Source organism: Antennarius striatus, chromosome 2 (genome assembly GCF_040054535.1).
Source record: "Antennarius striatus isolate MH-2024 chromosome 2, ASM4005453v1, whole genome shotgun sequence".
NCBI classification, from domain to species: domain Eukaryota; kingdom Metazoa; phylum Chordata; class Actinopteri; order Lophiiformes; family Antennariidae; genus Antennarius; species Antennarius striatus.
The window spans coordinates 23,980,804-24,000,028 of record NC_090777.1 but is presented as its reverse complement, the minus strand read 5'-3'; the positions used below and the strand labels follow the sequence as shown (position 1 = coordinate 24,000,028).

General features: G+C 39.7%; 4 protein-coding genes across 4 annotated transcripts in view; 2 read left to right on the top strand and 2 right to left on the bottom strand.

The window, feature by feature from the left end:
• LOC137601504 (novel protein similar to vertebrate membrane associated guanylate kinase, WW and PDZ domain containing 1 (MAGI1)) overlaps positions 1-4,145 on the bottom strand; it is a 34,368-nt gene extending 30,223 nt beyond the window's left edge. Inside the window, exon 1 of the mRNA XM_068323710.1 lies at positions 3,977-4,145. The gene's annotated coding sequence lies outside the window, so the exon portion shown is untranslated. The remainder of the gene's footprint in view (positions 1-3,976) is intronic.
• An 881-nt stretch (positions 4,146-5,026) lies between these two features.
• On the top strand, positions 5,027-11,661 carry gpkow (G patch domain and KOW motifs). Its single transcript, XM_068339774.1, has 11 exons — positions 5,027-5,222; positions 5,468-5,637; positions 5,740-5,885; positions 7,363-7,469; positions 8,151-8,355; positions 8,469-8,601; positions 10,138-10,291; positions 10,436-10,556; positions 10,814-10,883; positions 11,211-11,296; positions 11,437-11,661. Exons 1-11 carry the CDS (start codon positions 5,029-5,031, stop codon positions 11,563-11,565), a joined length of 1,515 nt encoding a protein of 504 aa, XP_068195875.1. The 5' UTR covers positions 5,027-5,028; the 3' UTR covers positions 11,566-11,661.
• Positions 11,662-11,720: 59 nt separating this feature from the next.
• pqbp1 (polyglutamine binding protein 1) lies at positions 11,721-14,094 on the bottom strand. The gene is made up of 7 exons (XM_068339775.1): positions 13,998-14,094; positions 13,692-13,759; positions 13,500-13,611; positions 12,848-12,948; positions 12,490-12,672; positions 12,345-12,402; positions 11,721-12,105 (listed from the first exon to the last, which is right to left on the bottom strand). Exons 2-7 carry the CDS (start codon positions 13,756-13,758, stop codon positions 11,955-11,957), a joined length of 672 nt encoding a protein of 223 aa, XP_068195876.1. The 5' UTR covers position 13,759; positions 13,998-14,094; the 3' UTR covers positions 11,721-11,954.
• A 10-nt stretch (positions 14,095-14,104) lies between these two features.
• On the top strand, positions 14,105-18,965 carry timm17b (translocase of inner mitochondrial membrane 17 homolog B (yeast)). The gene is made up of 6 exons (XM_068339773.1): positions 14,105-14,172; positions 15,076-15,175; positions 15,259-15,322; positions 16,813-16,941; positions 17,038-17,148; positions 17,854-18,965. The coding sequence occupies exons 1-6, from the start codon at positions 14,147-14,149 to the stop codon at positions 17,916-17,918; spliced, it is 495 nt and encodes a 164-aa protein (XP_068195874.1). The 5' UTR covers positions 14,105-14,146; the 3' UTR covers positions 17,919-18,965.
• Positions 18,966-19,225: the final 260 nt, after the last annotated feature.

Here is a 19,225-nt window from a genome sequence, read left to right as displayed (position 1 = left end):
TTTTCTCTGCACGCTATTGATAAATCCACCGTCTACTCCAGTGTGTGATTTTATTAAATCTGCTCTCGAGTCGACTGCATCACAAAAGAATTAGTGTAAGATTAAAACATCGTGGAGCACAGGAGAGACAGCCACAAACGTACTCTCACGTTACTGTGAGGATCGGTGACATTTCTTTTGGGGGGAAAACATTACAGAATCAAGGTCAAGGTAGGGGTGCATCTGAGGTGCATGCTGGGTACAATCTGCCCATCCCTGTAACAACAGGTCCTCTTACTCAATCTGCCAGGATGCATTACAGCTCTCCCCGTGATCAGAGATGAGCTCTCATCAGGAACTGAGAGCAGTTTAATTAAACAGAGGAGATCAGCTCCTCCACAAAGATGGCGGATAAGGGAGACACAAAATGGAAAGAGGGGGAGAAATTAGGGAATTGTGAGACGAGCGTGAATCAGAAAATAGAGCCGGTTCCAGCCCAGAAGGAAAACAAGAAAAAAATGGTGGAATCAACAGAGAGAAAGGTGCCGAAACCTTATGAGAGAATGGCCAAAATCATAATAGCAAAATGAATTATTCATTAGGAGGAGAAGAGGAGGTTCAGCCCACCATAATGAGTATTTTTGTGGGGGTGCACTTTGGTAACCTAAGCAAGACTTTGAGTGTGTGTGTGTGTGTGTGTGTGTGTGTGTGTGTGTGTGTGTGTGTGTGTGTGTGTGTGTGTGTGTGTGTGTGTGTGTGTGTGTGTGTGTGTGTGTGTGTGTGTGTGTGTGTGTGTGTGTGTGTGTGTGTGTGAGAGAGAGAGAGAGAGAGAGAGATACTGCTGATTCAGTAGGGACGGATGAAGGTGACCCTCACCCGCTCATGCAGCCTGTCTCACCACCTGATATTGATCCCAGTTGTCCAACTCAGATCTGACTCAAGGATACATGGATTCATTGCCTTCTTGACATTTCAAATATGGCACAGTGTAAATTGTAACTCCACGCACCATCATTGATTCGTTATTGATTCGCCACCTCAGTCAGAGTCTAACCACTTAACGGCAGCTTATCCAATCTTAATTGAATCCCGGCCCGGGTATGGGGAAGGGGCTTATTTCTCCAGCATGAGAATTTTGTTGTTGTTGAAATTTCATATCACATTCCACATGAACTGTTGAGGACTAAGAATAGAGCAGGCTACAACTGCAGAATCCAAATGCAGTCGCTGGGAGCAAAGGTTTGAACCACAGATGGGCGAATGTGCCTGCGTAGCCCTGCCCTGTCAAGGGTAAACTGCCTCACACACACAAATGCAGACACACACACACACGCACATGCACACGTACGCACGCACACGCACACACACACACACACACACACACACACACATCCATGCTTTGTTTTCACTGCACCTTAAAACAGCAACATGAATATGTATGATGCCGAAGGACACAGGAGGTATATAATTAGACAATCAACAATTCCCAGATGACGTGCATTACTATGACAGAGGAGGAATGCAACCCATTCCATCCTCCCCTCTTGTTAGGAGTGACAGCCGAGTCATGTCCGCACTGTGCGCCGACATGAATTTCCACTTAATGTTCAAACTCAGCCTTGGAACTGGAAGCCAATGGGGGTGGAATGCAGGATAAAAACGTGAGGCTTTCCCTGGATGTAGCACAAAAATTAGTGGACTGACAAAAAGCAGAAGCTGAGGAGCATGAGAACAAAGCACACTAATATCTCAGGGTCACATGTCTATCGCTGTGCAGCGTCACACCCTGCACTAACACACCTGGAACCCTCCAGGCACTCCTACACACACGTGTGGACACGCCATGCCGTATGCCCATATATTGGAAGTCAAGCTCTATCTTACAGGAAACAGGCACAGGTATAAATATGAGTCTAAGCACACGTCCAAACTGAGTGTTTGTTGAGACCGTCAAAGACACATGACATTCGTTTCTAGTGAGAAAACTTGGTCATATGCAAAAAACATCCTGCACCAATAGCAAAATTTGAATCAAGGCCCATGACTCCTTTAAAAATAACTATTCTGCTCTTGTATTTCAACTTAATCTCAAATAGCACATATTAAAGCTGTCCACAAAGTTTGACTAAAATGTCTGTCAAGGTTGTACAATTACACTCCAACATTTTCTTTCAAGATGCATACATTTGCACAATAATGTGGTTTTTTCCTTCCAAGGTAACAGAAAATGGTCCAAAAGGGAACGCACCAGGTTCTGATTTGGTACTACATGATGTCCTTCAGTAACTAGGCGGGTCACAACTGTTGTCTTCTTTGAAAAGTGAATTTAATGTTCATCTACGCTATGTTAAAAGTATGAACATTTACAGGTGGGGTGTTTCTTCCTTACTTTCATTTCTCCCATATTTGTGCATTTCCTGAGCGCTTTTGGTTCATTTATGCTTCCTCTATGTAGGAAACTAAATGTTTCTATCCGTCAATCCTCACATACTTCTCGCACCCCGTTGCGTTGGTGATGTTACATCCACAATAGGACGGTGAAGACTCAAAGGTTTTCGACAGTAGAGGAGGTTGTCATGGCAGTAATCTGTGGGACCATTAAAAAACATCACAACACTGAGCGTGAAACAACAGATTTCAGAAACAGACGAAACCAAGTGGTATCCTCGGAAGTCTTTCATGGCTGTGTGGTCATAATTCAACACAGGACAAATATCTAGTCAAGATTTTAAAAAATTCCTCAGAACAACCCCCCATCCTTACAGATGTGACATCCTGCTTCTGCTATTCCCTCTTTTATTCTTCATCTGTCATCCTTGCTGTCAAAACGTTTGACTCTTTAACGCCCTCTTGTGGAAGCATCAAAGCCCACGTAAATGATGGAAGAACGTGGGCGTCCAGGGATTACATAGTTTGAAACAGCTTTATTTATTTTTAAACATACATGTAATGCAAATGAGTCTTCAACCACAAACACACACACACACACACACACACACACACACACACACACACACACACACACACACACACACACACACTGACAGACAGAATCTATATACATCCCCCTCAGCTTCGCAGTGTGGGAGAAAAACAGCCATATGATGAATCAATAATAAACAAAAAGTGATAATTTTTTTTTGGTTCAGTGGGCACAGGTGTGATAAACACAGTGAAAAGTGACAACAAACTTTCATGCACACACACACACACACACACACACACACACACACACACACAAACACACGTGCGCGCACACGCACACATCTGCCTAAATGTCGCTCTTATCACTGAGATCTGCCATCATCACAAACCCACATTCTCCACTTTGTGCAGTCTGACTGGTTTACATGTACACACACTTTTTTTACTCACCTCCTCTCTTCACACACGCGTGCGCGCGCATGCACACACACACACACACACACACACACTGACACGCACACACTTGGGTTACAGACAACAGATTCTCACATCTCTCGTATTTAGGGAAAATACTAACCTGCCTTGGCGCTGGCACACACACATTCTTTTCAAGCAGTTCAGTCTTTCATAGAGGATCCGTTTGAACGCGTCTATATACATTGACCCGCCTGTGGTTCAATAACAAACCTCTACTTTAAATAAATACGGATTTCTTGGTTAAAAGCCAGCAGGCTGGTGTGTGTGTGAGTGAAAGATGAAGAGCAGTGATGCAGCGATGAGTATAGGACTCCACCAGACAAAGTCAGAAGCGATGCGCACGGCTGACGGGATATTTGGACAGTGATGCTCTGATAGCTGTAGTGATCTTGTAGAGAGAGCGAGAGACGGAGGAGAGAAAGGGAAAATACGCACACACAAATACACACACGCAATATCTCGCAAAGCTGACAGCGGCCGCTTAGAAATTTAAAAGATGCACCGCAGATATTGGCAAAAAAACAACAACCTGGACGTTGGATATTGATTTGTAAAATGTGTTTAACTTATGATTACTTTATTATTATTTTCTTACCTTCATGTTCGCTTTTCTCCAAATCCTTCGTTTGGCTCCTCTTTCCTTCTCACAGATGGTATGGATTAACACTTATCGATAAATGTGATCGATTTTATAACGACAATTAAAAAAGTAAACGTCGATTTTTATTTTTTTTGTTTATTTCGACGTGGTAAAGGTGCCATTTAACTAGGCGCGGTACAATCAGGGTGCGGAGCGCCGATCGCCCGAGATTAAATTAGATTAGATGAGGTCAGATAATGTTTGAGCTTCAGAAAGTGTGTTCAAGTGGATATTCCCGTTTCCCAAAAGGAATTTTTCGATGGAAGAACAAATGACTGAAAAGAAAATGAAAGGGTTTTATTGGGAAGTTAATGAGGATGGTGGGGAGGGAATAAAAGAGTTAAAAGTACCGCCCATTATTATTCTTGGCGTGTCTGCACCTGCATCAGCAGCGTCACTTTTCGCTTACGAGTTCTAACCAGGGTTTGAAGGCGTGAGAACCAGACGGAAGCATCTTTTTAAGAATAGTTCTCGATATTTGTGAGTAGTTACGGTAACATATCAAAATGTTCTATAGATTGGACTATCATCGAGAACACACGGCCACATCAGGGGGAAAAGCAAGCAGTATGGATAAAACCAGTATTAGCACAGGATATAGAGTTGAAAAAAAAAATAGATAAATGAACGAGCGTTAAAATTGGTTCTCTAAAAGACAGAAATAGCCTATTTGATATAATAAAACCACAGCGCGGCGTTCACTGATTTGATTTCATCCACGAATATTTTATTTTTATTTTCTTCTATAGGACACACTGATCTTATTTGTTTGCAAATATATGAAACCGTCTTGTCGTCGCTCTGCTGTGGGTTACAATCAAATTTAGTTGAGCGGCTACAAAATCTCCCTTTGCCTACATTGTGCAATCCACGGGGTAGCTATCCCTTTAAATTAGATGCATGATGGGAATTGTGGTTACTCCAACAGTTTTAAAGGGGACGCTAAGCGAAGTTAAACTACAACAACCAGAATTCGTTTCGCCTACTTCTTCCGATTACAAATAATAATGGCGTCGCTCGGAGAAAACATCGGCGTATTGAATTCCGTTGTTTCTGAGGATCAAGGAGAGAGAAAAAACCCGACAGTGTCGTTTGGTTTCACTAAAAAAGTTAGTAAATTTAAGTCTTCGACTGGGGACGCCTTGATCAAGAATGATGACAGAGATTATCTCACTGGAATTGACAGAAAGGAGTTACAAAGGTAGGCTTCTTGTGCTAATGCTAATTTTTAAAAAAAATCTTTGTATTAGCATAACGCTAAAATGTCATATCTGTTAGAGCTAATTAACCTATTTAGATGATATTTCGTCGCTGCCAACTCTCGAAGTAAATAATTTTGTGTATGTGACAAATGGGTAAATATATAATTTAGGAAAGTAAATTGAATGAAATGTTATTTTGAAGCGTCCCTGCCTGCTAGCTCCCCAACTTCTTTCTGTACTGCAGTTCTAAACCGGTCGAGAAACCCAAAGAACTCATCATCCCTCTGATCCAGAAGAACCGCTGGCACAAACCGAACCCAGCGGGTCACATCGAGGGGAATGGGGACAAAGCGCCAGACAAAATCCAAGACAGCAACTCTGTTGATTGTCAGGCTGTCAAAGAACTAATTGAAGGTGAGAGAATATCTATATTTAGGTAGAGTATCTCTATTTAGATATCTCAGAGTATCATTGGCTTCAATATTTCAATATTATATTCCAAATTCATGCTTGTAGACTCTCGGAGGCAGCTTGAGGAGTGGCAGAATGGTACTCAGTCCGAATTAAACCCGAACCTCAGCATCCCCCTGTTGATGCAAAACAGAGTGCCAGATGGTTTTGAGGATGGAGACCATATAAAGGTGGATCTGAGGCCTGAATCTGTGAGTATGGATACCAATTGTTTGACAGACATATTCAAATTTAAAAAAAAAAGATTGTGAGCCTGTTGCTATAATTGGTTGGTCAGTTAGATTTTTTAAATGATGTTCTGGTAAGGATGACAATCTTTCTGTCCATTATAGTGGCAGTAGACTAAATAGTGTGCTCTAAATGTCTTTCACCTGAGCAACCGTTTCCAGCGTGTCCTGTGCAATCCAAGAGTATTTCTAGTCTAGATAAAACATGCAGATCATCGTTGGTGAGAATAAGGACTTATAGCACATGTGATCAGAACAGATGACAGCAGAAAAAGATACAGGGTTAAGAGAGGAGATCACATTCACATTTTTGAAAGTTCACCCGACTAATATAGAATTTTGAAGAAGTGAATAAGCCTGAATGGTGTAACATAAAAATGTGTTTTTTAGATTTAAAGTCATAAATTATTTCATTGTATTTCAGGATGCTCTACAAGCTAGCTGTTATTTTGGTATTTTTCAACCGTGATAACATGAATTTTATGTAAACACACAATGTCTTTGTTGGTTCTCAGTTATCCAGGTCATGGTTATCCAAAGCTGTTTAAGTCAATCCACTGGACGTTAAGACAGTTCTTGAAGACGTTTCATATCTCATCCAAGAGACTTCTTCAGTTCCGAACTCAGAACTGAAGAAGTCTCTTGGATGAGGGACAAAATGTCTTCAAGAACTTTCTTAACATCCAGTGGATTGACTTAAACAGCTTTGGATATGTAAACACACATATTTAACCTTGGCAATTGGCTTGATTATTTATTGTTTTTACTGTTTGGTTTGCTGCCTTATTCAAGTACATAATAGTTGTTCGATGAATTTATGTATCTCAGACTCTGTCAGTTCTAATTTCTCCAAACATGAAGATGCAGATGACTTTCTCAGTGCAGTAACTCTTGGTTGGCAGACAGAAATCAGCAGAGATGCATGATTAGCCGGTCAGACCTCTTTCTGTTTCTTTTCATTTGGTCATGTCACCGTCATCCAGTATCTGGTTTCAGTCACTGTACTCGTGTCTGTCAGAGCATTACAGTGAGGGTAAACTTGCTCACTGTGACCCAGAGCTCATTTTAATGCAGTGTCCTCTGAGAGAACTGCCTCCCATCTGCCTTGAGAGGAAAGCCTTCAGTCACACAGAGAAGCAGGCCATTGCCCTGATGAGGGTTGTTGCGGCTGCAGTCTGATGACCGCACAACAGCTTGACAGCTTGGCAGCTTGGAGCCAAAAAGCTGACTAAGACTGACATCACAGAAATGCTTCTTCGGTTGGCACTTATTGTGTTTTCTCGAATAATACAAGAAAACCGCATGTAGACGTGATTCCTATTTTTATTACATAGTGTGTCTGTATCTCTGGTTCTTTTTATTTTTAATTTATCTTTGATTTTTTTTCATGACAATTACATTGTATGTGTGCATGTATGACACCACTGTATGCATTTGTCAGTCCACAGAGGCAGATTATGAGCAGGTTTCTGTTGAGGCTTATGGACTGGCTATGCTGAAAGGGATGGGCTGGACGAAAGAAGGAGGTATTGGGCGCACATATAAACAGTAAGTTATACACTGTTCACTTACCTTACTGTTTTCTCTTCTTATTTACTGTTTTGTTTGACTTGCGTTACTGTGATATACAAATCTGAGCTAAAAAAAAGTAGATTATTGATAAAAAGATGGTGACAAAATTTTAGATGAACTAATATTGATGCAATCTTCACATAAAGATTCAATAAAGATGATAATTAGTTTTTTCTGTAGCTTTAGTAGCAGTAAAATCAGGCTTAGAAATTCTTCAGTTGAAGTCATTTAAAGTTTTATCATGTAACAGCGATGGGATTAGACCTGTAGTATCAAAAGATAATCAGATCGCAGAGAGAGGGGAGGAAAAGGTAGGAGTAAATTAATATAATGAAGGCAGTCATGTGACCCAAGGCGTTAAGAGTGTGAAAAGGAGGCAAAACTTTTTAAGTCTAATATTTTTGCATCCAAATGTTAACCTTAATTTGCAAGCAGGCAAAGTGGTTGGACTGTATTTCAGTTCTCATTAGTCTACGTTCATTTTTATTTTTGTTAGTGTTGGATGTCTACCATAGATGAACTTGTAGGGACAAAATGCATTTTCTTAATTTTAAATGTTTGACTTGTTCTTTGTACACCTTCGGCCTCGCCTCCTTTGTCTTCCTCATCCGTATCTTTCTTCATTGACCCATTGCTGCTGTTCCTTGTTTGCTACAGAGACGTGAAGCCAATCGAGCACCAGCTCCGTCCGAAAGGTTTGGGTCTTGGAGCTGATCGTTCAGCGATCAAGGATCTGGAGCCTAGTAAACCTCAGAGGCCCCTCAAGCAAGGTGAGGAGCGACCAAAGGAGGAGGAACTTGTGATGGGGCCAGGAGGCTGCGCGCTAGTGGTGTCGGGGGCTCATAAAGACTTATATGGCAAGGTGGGGTTGATATGAAGCATTTCCATGTTCTCCCTTGTTGACTTGAATACCTGTTTTGTTTGTATGTTATTTTCTTTGACTAACTTCTCCTAACTTTCATCAACTTGCTGCAGATCGAGGGTGTTGATCCGGACAACGCTAGAATTATGGTGAAACTGGCTATTGGAGGCAAGACTGTGACGGTCAGTCAGTACGCAGTGAAACTGGTTGGAAACAAAGAATACGACAAAAACAGCAAAGACCTCAGTAAGTTAACGGGAAAGTCATCTGGGTTGCTAATTGACCTTTTAAAGTAGATTGTATTTTTCTCCATTAAACATTTATTTTCCTTTTAACCTCTTATAAAATGTTATTTTGTTATTGCTGGTAACAAAACACATTTCACTTCACCATAATTTTGTTTTTAAATGAAGATGATGGCACACATATGAAGCAGTTGGCTGCTGCTTGTATGGATACGTAAATTTGTCGATTGACAGAATATGAACCTATTACAATGTTATTCTTCAAAGATAAGATAAACCTTTATCCGTCCCACAGTGAGGAAAATTCCAAGTCCCATATCATACTCTTTTTAATTAATTTCACAAAGCTGCCAGATAACTACACTGTATTCGAAATTTATTGCCCCAAAGTGATCTGTGGTCCTTGATGTCGTCTATTAAAAAAATGCTCAAATGGAATCCCTGGCAGACACTCTGTTTGTCTGGTCTGGCCATTAATGTTAATTAATTTACTCTGTCAACGCCTGATACACGTCCCCATTGATTTGGTAGGCATGCGCCACATGCACACGCCAGCTCCGTGATTTTTTGCACAGATAGGGTTGGGATATGTCAATCACTCCAGTTGTTACATCACAAAGATTGAGAAATCTATTGGGACATTTTTAGACTCCTGAATGTTTCTCTAGACATTAAAGTCGGTACAGGACCTGTTTGATTTCATGATTCCAGGAGTTGGTAGGGTTAGGGGGGACCACTATGTATATGTAGAGACCTGAAAACGTGTGTTTCTCCTAGATAGATAGATAGATAGATAGATAGATAGATAGATAGATAGATACTTTAATAATCCCGGAGGAAATTCCACATATCCACTGCTCAGCCAAACACCAGGAAAAAACAAAACAGGACATACCACAAGACATACACTACACTAACAGACACATGTAGCATTAACAGGACATATACTAAACTATAACTAAAATATAAACAGTATAAAATTAAAATATAAACAGTATAAAATTAAATTAAATCCATTTAACCACGTGCTGACCTCGCCACCTCCCCTCCACTCCTACTGAGAGAGTCATTGTACCCCCTGATGGCACGAGGGACGAAGGAGGACCTCAGCCTCTCTGTGGAGGCGCTGTGTGACAGCAGTCTGCCGCTGAAGGTGCTCCTCTAAGAGGACCCCTTTAAGTTAAATGTGTTTTCCAACCCACCACTCAATATGTTAATTGCTATGAGATTTTCTTATATTGTTTTGGAAAGGGCCATTTGAACTATTTCCTAACTGGTTCTTGTTGCAGGATTAGTTAAAAATTAATGCAGATGTTTACGATCTGGTTTAGTCTTTTTGCCTCCATGTACAGAGGAAAACAAAAACAAACACCCAGGATAACACTTTATTGTCAGTTAGATCCGATGCTTCCTTCTCTGAATAAACACAACCACACAGAATCTCTCACTCACACCACTACCCTGTCTGTTTGGAGCGTTGGCCACAATGTATCTTCATACCATCCTCACTGATCTTTTATCTTTCTCCACCAACGAGGTCGCCTCAGTAAAGCCCACAAAGACAAGGAAAAGGAGAAAGAGGAGCGACAGAGGCAGAAGGACAGAGAGAGAAGTAATGGTGAAGAGGCAAAACGGGATTCTGCAGAAACAGATGAGAGGAAGAGGAAGCACAGAGACTCGAGTCGAGACAGGTACGTTTCTTTCAAAAGATAAAGATGAAATCATCCATTTTTCGGGTATTTAAAATGTGCTTTCCATTCCATTCATTGGGTCTTAATATGTCGGTGTTTTATTGTGGTGAACACACACCTGCGTCTCTTCTGTTTCCTCTCCAGAGACAAGCCTTTGATAAGGGAAGCAAAGCGAGCACCAGCACCTATCTCCTGGCTCCAGAGGGATCTAAAAGTCCGCTTCATAGACAAAGCTTTCAAAGGGGGGAGGTACTACAACTCAAAGGTACGCATGCACCACCTAGATAAAGCCTGACTGCCAAAAAAAGAAACCTTTGCTTACTCAATCTTCCTTTAGATCATTACTGCTCTGAATTATGTCTTCAAACGATTTATTCAATTGTTATTTCACTTGTATCTCATTATGAAGTGAATGTTTGTCTTCAGTTATGTCATTCTCACAACCAAGAGAAGAAAATGTGAAATCTTAAACATATTGAGTTGCAGTGTTTTTTCAAATAAATCTGTTTTGTGTTTGTGTAGATGCGTGTGGAGGATGTGCTCACCCCAGCTACCTGTGTGTGTCGAACTGAGGAGGGAAGACTGTTAGACAGTGAGTTCTTCACACCATCTCAGATTCTGTTGGTGTTAGTTTTCTCTCATTTATGCTTTCACTTCCTAATTAGTTTTGTATAACAAATGGAGAAAAAAAATCTGTTAACTGTGGCTGTTAATTCTCATGATGCATCAGGTAGATTAGGTGTTGACGTAGAAACCATGGACCACTTGTTCACTCCTACGCACAAACTTATTGTATTTGTGTTTTTTGCTCTGGAGATTGCTCCAACATGCACGTTAGTGGCATGGCAGCTTAATCATTAATGTAGAAACAACTTATCTGTATGACAACCATTCTTTTTCCTCTTTCTATGCGTGGCAGATGTAAAGCAGGACATGTTGGAAACCATTGTCCCAAAAAGTGAATATGACACTATAAAGGTTGTGCTGGGTGAACACAGAGGACAGGTGAGCAAAGGGTCACCTTTCTTAAATGGCGTTTATATGTGATGTCATTGTGAATTTCCAAGTTTGGGATAATTAAAGTATACCTAATCTAATATGGATGTGAACTCTCACTAATCCCGGCGTTTGAATCATTTGTTCAGGTCGGCCGGATCCTCCAACGAGACAAGAACAAGTGCAGAGCAATGGTGCAGCTTGATCAATTCGAGGAGAAAGTGTTCACGTTGGATTATGACTGCATTTGTCAATATGTTGGAGCAGCAGACCACTGATCCACATATCAATGATAATCTTATATTCCCTGTTCAGTGTATCTCCACATCTAATGTGCTTTTTTGTCATATTAAAGAATAAATTTCTTAAACATTTTAAGATTTTAATTCTATAACAAATTTTTATACCACCATAACAAAGAAAATCTGAAAAGATTTTTCCGTCTTTACATTTATTAGTAAGTGATGTTCACTAATGACCCTAATAAAAGGTCATTGTTTAGGTCATATAAAATATATTTACAACTGTTCCACATGTTTGAAAGTCAGCGCTTAGATTTCATGATGGATACAGATTCCAGAATGAAAACACACCTTCAGCGACGTTAAACGTGAGAGAACGACAAACTGTACAACCATGACTTTTTTGCAGCCCCCAGAAGCCTGAATTATTCTTTAGGTATCTGGTTTGCTGCGTTAGCTCGAAGAACAGCTCCTGGACTGGGGTAGGGCCGCTGCTGGAACAGAGGTCCAGCTGCTGTGGTGTCTGCGCCCGTTTTCGCTTCATTACGCTTCGGCAGACCGCTTGACCACGAGCCCCTATAAAGAAAAAAGTTTGCTTTAATGAAAGGTTTGATTTGACAGATTTGGCTTGTACTAAAATGAACGACCCAGCAATGTCATGTACTTGTAGGACTAATACAGCTTCGAGCTTAATGTGTAATATTACAGACACTTCTAGTCACACGTTTTCCAAATTTATGGAAGCACAACACCAAACCTCTGAAGTGTTCTGTCAAGAAACCCTTGTTTAATCATCACAGCGCTAAAGACTGTACCTTGGGGCATCAGAATAAGCACTCGGATCCATGGGGTCCATCTCATCATCTTTTCTCCCTGAAAGGAAAATAACGCAACATCCATGTACTTAGCAGGTATCAGTTTGAAAATACACGTGTTGTATAACACATCTGCAAACATTACCTCTTTTGTTCTTGCCATATGGTACTACGTCTTCTCTCCTGTGCTTTCTTCTGTCCCTGTCCCGGTCTTCATCCCTCTCTCTCTCCCTTTTCCGGTCCCTTTCTCGATCTCTCTCTCTTTCACGCTCCCTCTCTCTGTCCGGTTTTTCAAAATGCCTCTCAGGCCTTTCATCTCCTGCCTCCACTGGAAAGAGAGTAAAAAGGCAACAGTCTCAAAATAAATCCGTGCCAGAGGTTGGAAAACAAATACTGCTATCAGAGAATATTATCCAAGTGATCATAGTGTTTAATGACAGATTAGCAAAGTGATGGGATTACAGCTAAATGTTGGGTGATTGAGGCTTCTTAAAATGTCTTACCTCTTATTTTCTTGGCTGGTTTTGTAATCACTGCACCCGGATCATTTGGGGACAGCCAGGTCACTAAATCGCTCTCTACATTCCAGTAGTAAGGAAGACCACTGTGTATGGTTAAAAAAAAAATTAATGTCCAAATATAACAGAATTGATGATTAATAATGTCAATTAATCTGGTTATTTTATATTTACTATTTTCATTTAAACATTATATAAAATCTGTCAATACACTGGTGTGGCTAAACATTTTGAGTGAAGAAAGTGTTCAATAACATGACAAAAATAATCACGGCTGGTCATAAAATATATTTTTTTTAAATCAATGGGTTGTTTCATGTAAATTTTTGGGAGGTCTTTGTTCTGCCATTGGTAAGATAACAGATAACATAATTTTCTGTTTTTATAACAATGATTATCCAGATTACAGTTTTTAATATTATACCACTTTTCATTATGGTATGTCTAACCTTTGGAAGTTGACTTGTAAGGGTAATGTTAGTGTAATTCTGCTCAGTTTGACTTCATACTGATCAAAAACAAACCACATTTTCTTGGACTTCAATAATCTGCAATGCAAATACCAGGTCAGAAGGGTTAAGTGACTAAAACATGTCAACTGGAGAAGAAATAGGGAATAGAAATCAAGAATACAAACCAAGCAGGGTCGAACACTTTGTACCAGTTCGGTGGTAGGTTCTCGTGCCTGGTGGATTCATAGTCTACATTGTTGTCGTCATAATCTTCAGCGATAATCTCCTCATCTACTTCTGGAAAAATTCAGAGGGACAAGTCATCAAATGAAGCAAATGAATAGAAATGACTGGATTTTCACATGGTTTTGTACCACCTTGGTCTGACGGCTTTACAATCCCTCTCTTTGCCAAGCGGGCTAGCAATGCTGGAGGTAGAGGCATCCTACAAGAGAGGAATTGTAGTTCATAAAGTTAGAAATTAGAAATACTGCATTTTGAAATAATTCCAACACATAATTATTGCCCTGCAATGTAGGTAGCGTTAGCTTTGTGGTAACAGTAACTGAGCTAAAGCAAACAATAGACCAGTACAATCGGTAATTACCACTTAACTAATATTTTTATTAAAACGCTTATTTTACTTTCAATATGGAAACATGACATAAAATATCCGACATTACCTGCTTTAAAGAAACTCGGTTCTTCGATTTTTAACACGCCTGAACGCTACGACTCCCCACAACAGAACGCCGCGCAGGATGATGACGTTTCATCGTGACACCAACGACGCCGCGCACGATGATGACGTCTCATCGTAACGACAACAAACATGGAGGAATATGTTCGTGAACCTTGGTGAGATTAATCGTTTGACATTTTCCTCTCCTCAATGTCACATTCAGGCTGTAGCGAGAGTGAACAGAGGCTGTGTGGGTTAGCATGTTAGCTTAGCGAGAGGCCAGCGGTGACGCCAGGTTCAGGATGAACTACAAGCTAACGTTCGAGCTAAGCTTTAGCTTCCTGTTGAATAGCAGTGGTGTTAGTCCGTAACCGAGTGAAAGTATAGCCTAAATACACTTAACACATGCTAAACACACGTTAATGTATAACATTCACACATGTTAATGTATGACATTCCGTGAATCACTGACAGATTACCAAAGATTGATCCTGGATCAGCTGCCAAGACAAGGATTGTAATGTTACTTCCAGCATTCCTTGGAATAATAAATAACTATGAAAACTCCTCTTGTGAACTATAGCCTAAAATGTCAAAATTCATTGTTAAAAATGTAATATGGCCAGTTTTGTTGCGTAATTAATCAATAATTAATTTTTTTTTTTAATTATTTTTTTTTACAATTCTAATAACTCGAGACATGACATTGAAAAAAAAGCAGACATTGTTTTTTCTGGAATCAGAAAAAGACAATTTCAGGGTTTTTAAAAATGTTTTTACACACACACGCACACGTACACATACAAACACACACACACACATAAAAAATACACTCAAACAAAATTGAGAATTTATAGAGTTATTGGAGAATAGTTAAACTGAACATTTAAATTGAGAGAACTGCCAGTCAAAATCATGTCTAACAAAATAGAATTAAAATTTGAATCAATTAGAAAACAAAGTTGTAGCACGACATGATGTATTGTCTTATTTCACTGGATGTTGCAACATTAAAGTCAGAAGGATATATTGAGCAGCTCTCCTGCAGACTGTCATCTCTACTTTATGCTTTCCTACAGTCCCTGGAGGATAGTGGATGACTGTGGTGGTGCTTTCTCCATGGGCGTCATTGGAGGAGGGGTGTTCCAGGCGGTCAAGGGTTTTCGAAATGCCCCTGCAGTGAGTTCACCGCGTCCTATTAATAGCTGTAATAATCAGTTAGAGATTTAAAGACAGCAATCAACAGTGCGGTAATGTTTCAGGGTGTCGGACACAGACTGAGAGGAAGTGCAAATGCTGTGAGAATAAGAGCGCCACAGATTGGAGGTGAGGCAGTGTTTATTTTTTAATCAAATTAATTGCTTATTTTATTGTAGGTTTAGGAATAGGAACACAGTTCAAATCAGAGTCAAAGTGCAATTATTTTCTTTATTACAGCGGAAGAAGTGAATATTTGATTCTCCACTGATTTTGAAAGTTTTCATGCTAAAAAATAAGTGAACAATCTCTGATTTTTATGCTAACTTTATTGTAACAGCAATAAAAACAATAGAAAAGAATCAGAAAATTACATGAAACGAAAAATAAATATCAATTTGCTTTTTTTTGAGGGAAATAAGTATTTCAATCCTGAGCAAAACATGAGTCAATACTTGGCGTCAAAACCCTTGTTGGCAATCAAGCAGTTAGAGGTTTCTTGTAGTTGCTTATTAGGTTGACACACACATCAGGAGTATTTTTAGTCCACTCCTTTCTAAAGATCATCTCCAAATAGGTTTTGTTGTTTGGAAACTCAAAGCTTTAGCTCTCTCCATAGATTTTCTTTTGGATTAAGGTCAGGAGACTGGATGACCATTCTATGATTGTCATCCAAGATTTTGCGATACATGACCCCATTCATCTTTGTGGCGATGCGGTGAATTTGACTTGTCCCCTTAGAAGAGAAAACCCCCCGAAGCATAATACCTCCACCGCCATGCGTTTGATGGTGGGGTTGGTCATATTCAGTATTTCTCTTCCTTCAAACACGTCCAGTTTAGTTGAGGACAAAAAGCTCGATATTGGTATCATTTGACCACAGCACCTGTGACTGTGGTTCTAGCTGCCTCAAGATCATTAACCAGCTCCTTCTGTGTAATTCTAGGTTGATCTCTAACCTTACTCATGATCATCAAGACCCCACAAGGTTATATCTTGCATGGAGCCCGCAGCCTAAGTCGATTGACAGTCATGTTGGACTTCTTCTGAATAATGGCACTGACACTTGTCACCTTGTCACTCATTCAGCTTCTTACTTATGGTTTTGTAGCCCATGTGTAGGTCAACAATTTTGTCCTTGACATTTTTAGAGAGCTCTTTGGTCATGCTCGTGGTGGAAATGATGGAGTGTTAGTGAGTTTGTGAGTAGATGGCATTTTATACAGTTAACAATTTGGGACCAGTGTCTTTCATGCAGGTAACAACCTCACTGAGATCAGGAGTAGGTCAAAGGCAACATTGCTCATGGTTGGTAGGGGATCAAATACTTATTTACCTCAAGAAAATGCAATGTTTTTAAAATATTGTGTAATTTTCTAGATTTTCTTTTTGATATTCTACCTCTCACAATTAAAATTAAGCTACCATAATAATCCTATACTGTTTCATTGTTTGTCAGTGTGCAAACTTTTGAAATCAGTGGGGGGTTAAATACTTATTTCTTCCACTGTACTTGCACCTGGGTCTGTTGGGGTCACCTGAGTTCGGTTCTTTCACCAAATCTTGGATGATTATTCACTGAAATCATACATTAAAGCAGATGTTTGGTGGATTTGCAGGTAGCTTTGCTGTGTGGGGTGGGTTGTTCTCCACCATCGACTGTGGCTTAGTTCGCCTGAGAGGAAAAGAGGATCCCTGGAACTCCATAACAAGTGGCGCCTTGACCGGAGCCGTCCTAGCAGCACGCAGTAAGACGAAGTCTCTAGGACACAACTCACTTGGCTCTGACTTCCTGTGTCGATGACCGCATAGAATCAATGATACATTTTTGTGTTTTTCCGCAGGTGGGCCGTTAACTATGATGGGTTCTGCCATGATGGGGGGAATTTTGCTCGCTCTCATTGAGGGCGTTGGAATCCTCCTAACCAGATATACAGCACAGCAGTTTCAGAACTGTAAGTCAAGCCGAGTACATTCTGCAAATGATATTGTAGCAGCTGGAGAATTTCATGGGATGCTTTAAGTCTGGTTGTTTTCTGAAAACATTTCAAAATGGAAAAAGGTAGTGGAATTAAATGGATGAGATGTTATTTTTGGACCATATCACCCCTTGCTATAATATTGTGAGTGGCTGTAATCAATATTCCTATGTTAAAAATTGATTACTTGTACGTGAACCGTTTCTTTTGAACTGGTGAACCCACAGAAAGTAATCTCTTTTTCATGTCGCCTTTGGATTTCAGCATCGATCATATTGCAGTCTTTTGTTTTCTGGCCTATTGAGTATAAAAGGCTAAGAAAGCAATTCTACACTTTGTGCGTCATAGACAGGATTTTTTCATCTTTCTTGTGGAGAAAGTAAAACAATATTCTGCAAAAAAGAGCATGAATGTTTAAAAGTTCATCACCTGGACTATAATGCGATTCCAGATGAATGATAATTAATGCTAATGTTGCTCTCCTTCTGCTGGATGTGCAAATAGGAAAATGTGCCCTCCACAAGTTCACCATCAGAGCTTAAAAGTGATAATTCATCATTGTTTGGTTCCACTAGTATCTGGAAAAACATTTTTCAGATTTAAATGAACAAAAGGATTAAATTCTGAGATCAACTACCACATCATAAATTTAATGTTTTTCATCTCCCAACTTGTCTTCAGCTGTTCCCTTCGCAGAGGATCCAAGTCAGTTATCTCCAAAGGATGGGGGTCATCATCATCCATAGCTGGGGGGGGTGGGGCATAGGGGCAGATTCAATAGATGAGGACTGAGGCCAGCTGTGGTGACTTAGACCATAGGGGAGACACCAAGGATTGCTGGAGGAATCACAATGACCAGGATGTGAATGTACCGTTCTCCATTGTGGGTTCAAGTAGTTGCACTATGTGCTTATACCTCAGGGGTAAGCTACTTTAATTTTTAGTTACGTGTGAATGTTTGGTTGTGACAGTCAAACATTATGTTAGCACTTTCTGAATCTCATGGAACATTTTCAGTAAACCATCATTCTGGCTTCAGAATAGGCACTATGATTTTTCAACATCTGGAAATAAATGGTTTGATATTGCCTGAAGTACTTTTTTAAATTTTATAGCTAAAGTTTAAGATGAGAATATTGTCTTACAGACTACATGTACATCTTTAGACTACATCTTTTCAAGGCACTTTTGCACAAATTTAGATTGAAGTGAAGCCAAAAGCAGAAATTTGTACAAAGCAGAAAAAAATACACGTCTTGTAAAACATGTTTGTGTTGGCTTTAGGAGGTATTACCTGCAGAGTTGCTGTCTAATAAAATATTTGTCTAATCAATATGTGACAATCAATGTGAAGAACTGAGTGTGTTTTCATATGATACATGTACAACAGATGGCTCACCAAAGCCTCATTCCATATTTTAATTGCAATAAATTTGTCTCTCATTCGGTAGCTTGAGTCAGTGTAAATCTGATAGTATTTATTTTCTTACCTATTTGAACTTTGGGCAGTAATCTTGTCTTTTATGCACAATTGAAAAAAAGGATGAGCAGAGAAATGATGACTTTGATCACTTTTACTGCTTAACTTCAGTGAGTCGGTTTTCATGCAGCCCTTGTGGCTGTGATCGCTGCATTATCCATCAGTCAACCTTAAAATGATGGTATCTGCACACAGCAGGGAGACCATGTAGTTTTATTATCTGTTTTGCTGTCAGACAATGTATAAAAATGTTTATTTTATGTATTGTTGTAATATATTTATCTTGCAAAAGTTAAATGAAACAATAAAAGCATCAAATATTCTTTAAGACTGGAGATTGGGGGGATTTTCTTTTTCCACAGTGCTCCAACATCATAAATGCTGAATTTATTCAGCCATTTAAGATACAGTAGCAGTTGCCTGTTCACCTCCGAAACATCATTTGAACTCGGTAATATGAATTTTAACAATATTTAGTTTTGTAAATTCCTGAGATATGTGCGTGAAAACGAAATCAATTTGAGGGGAAAAAAATTCTGTAGAGATCTTGCCAGCGTTTAATCACCTTTTGCA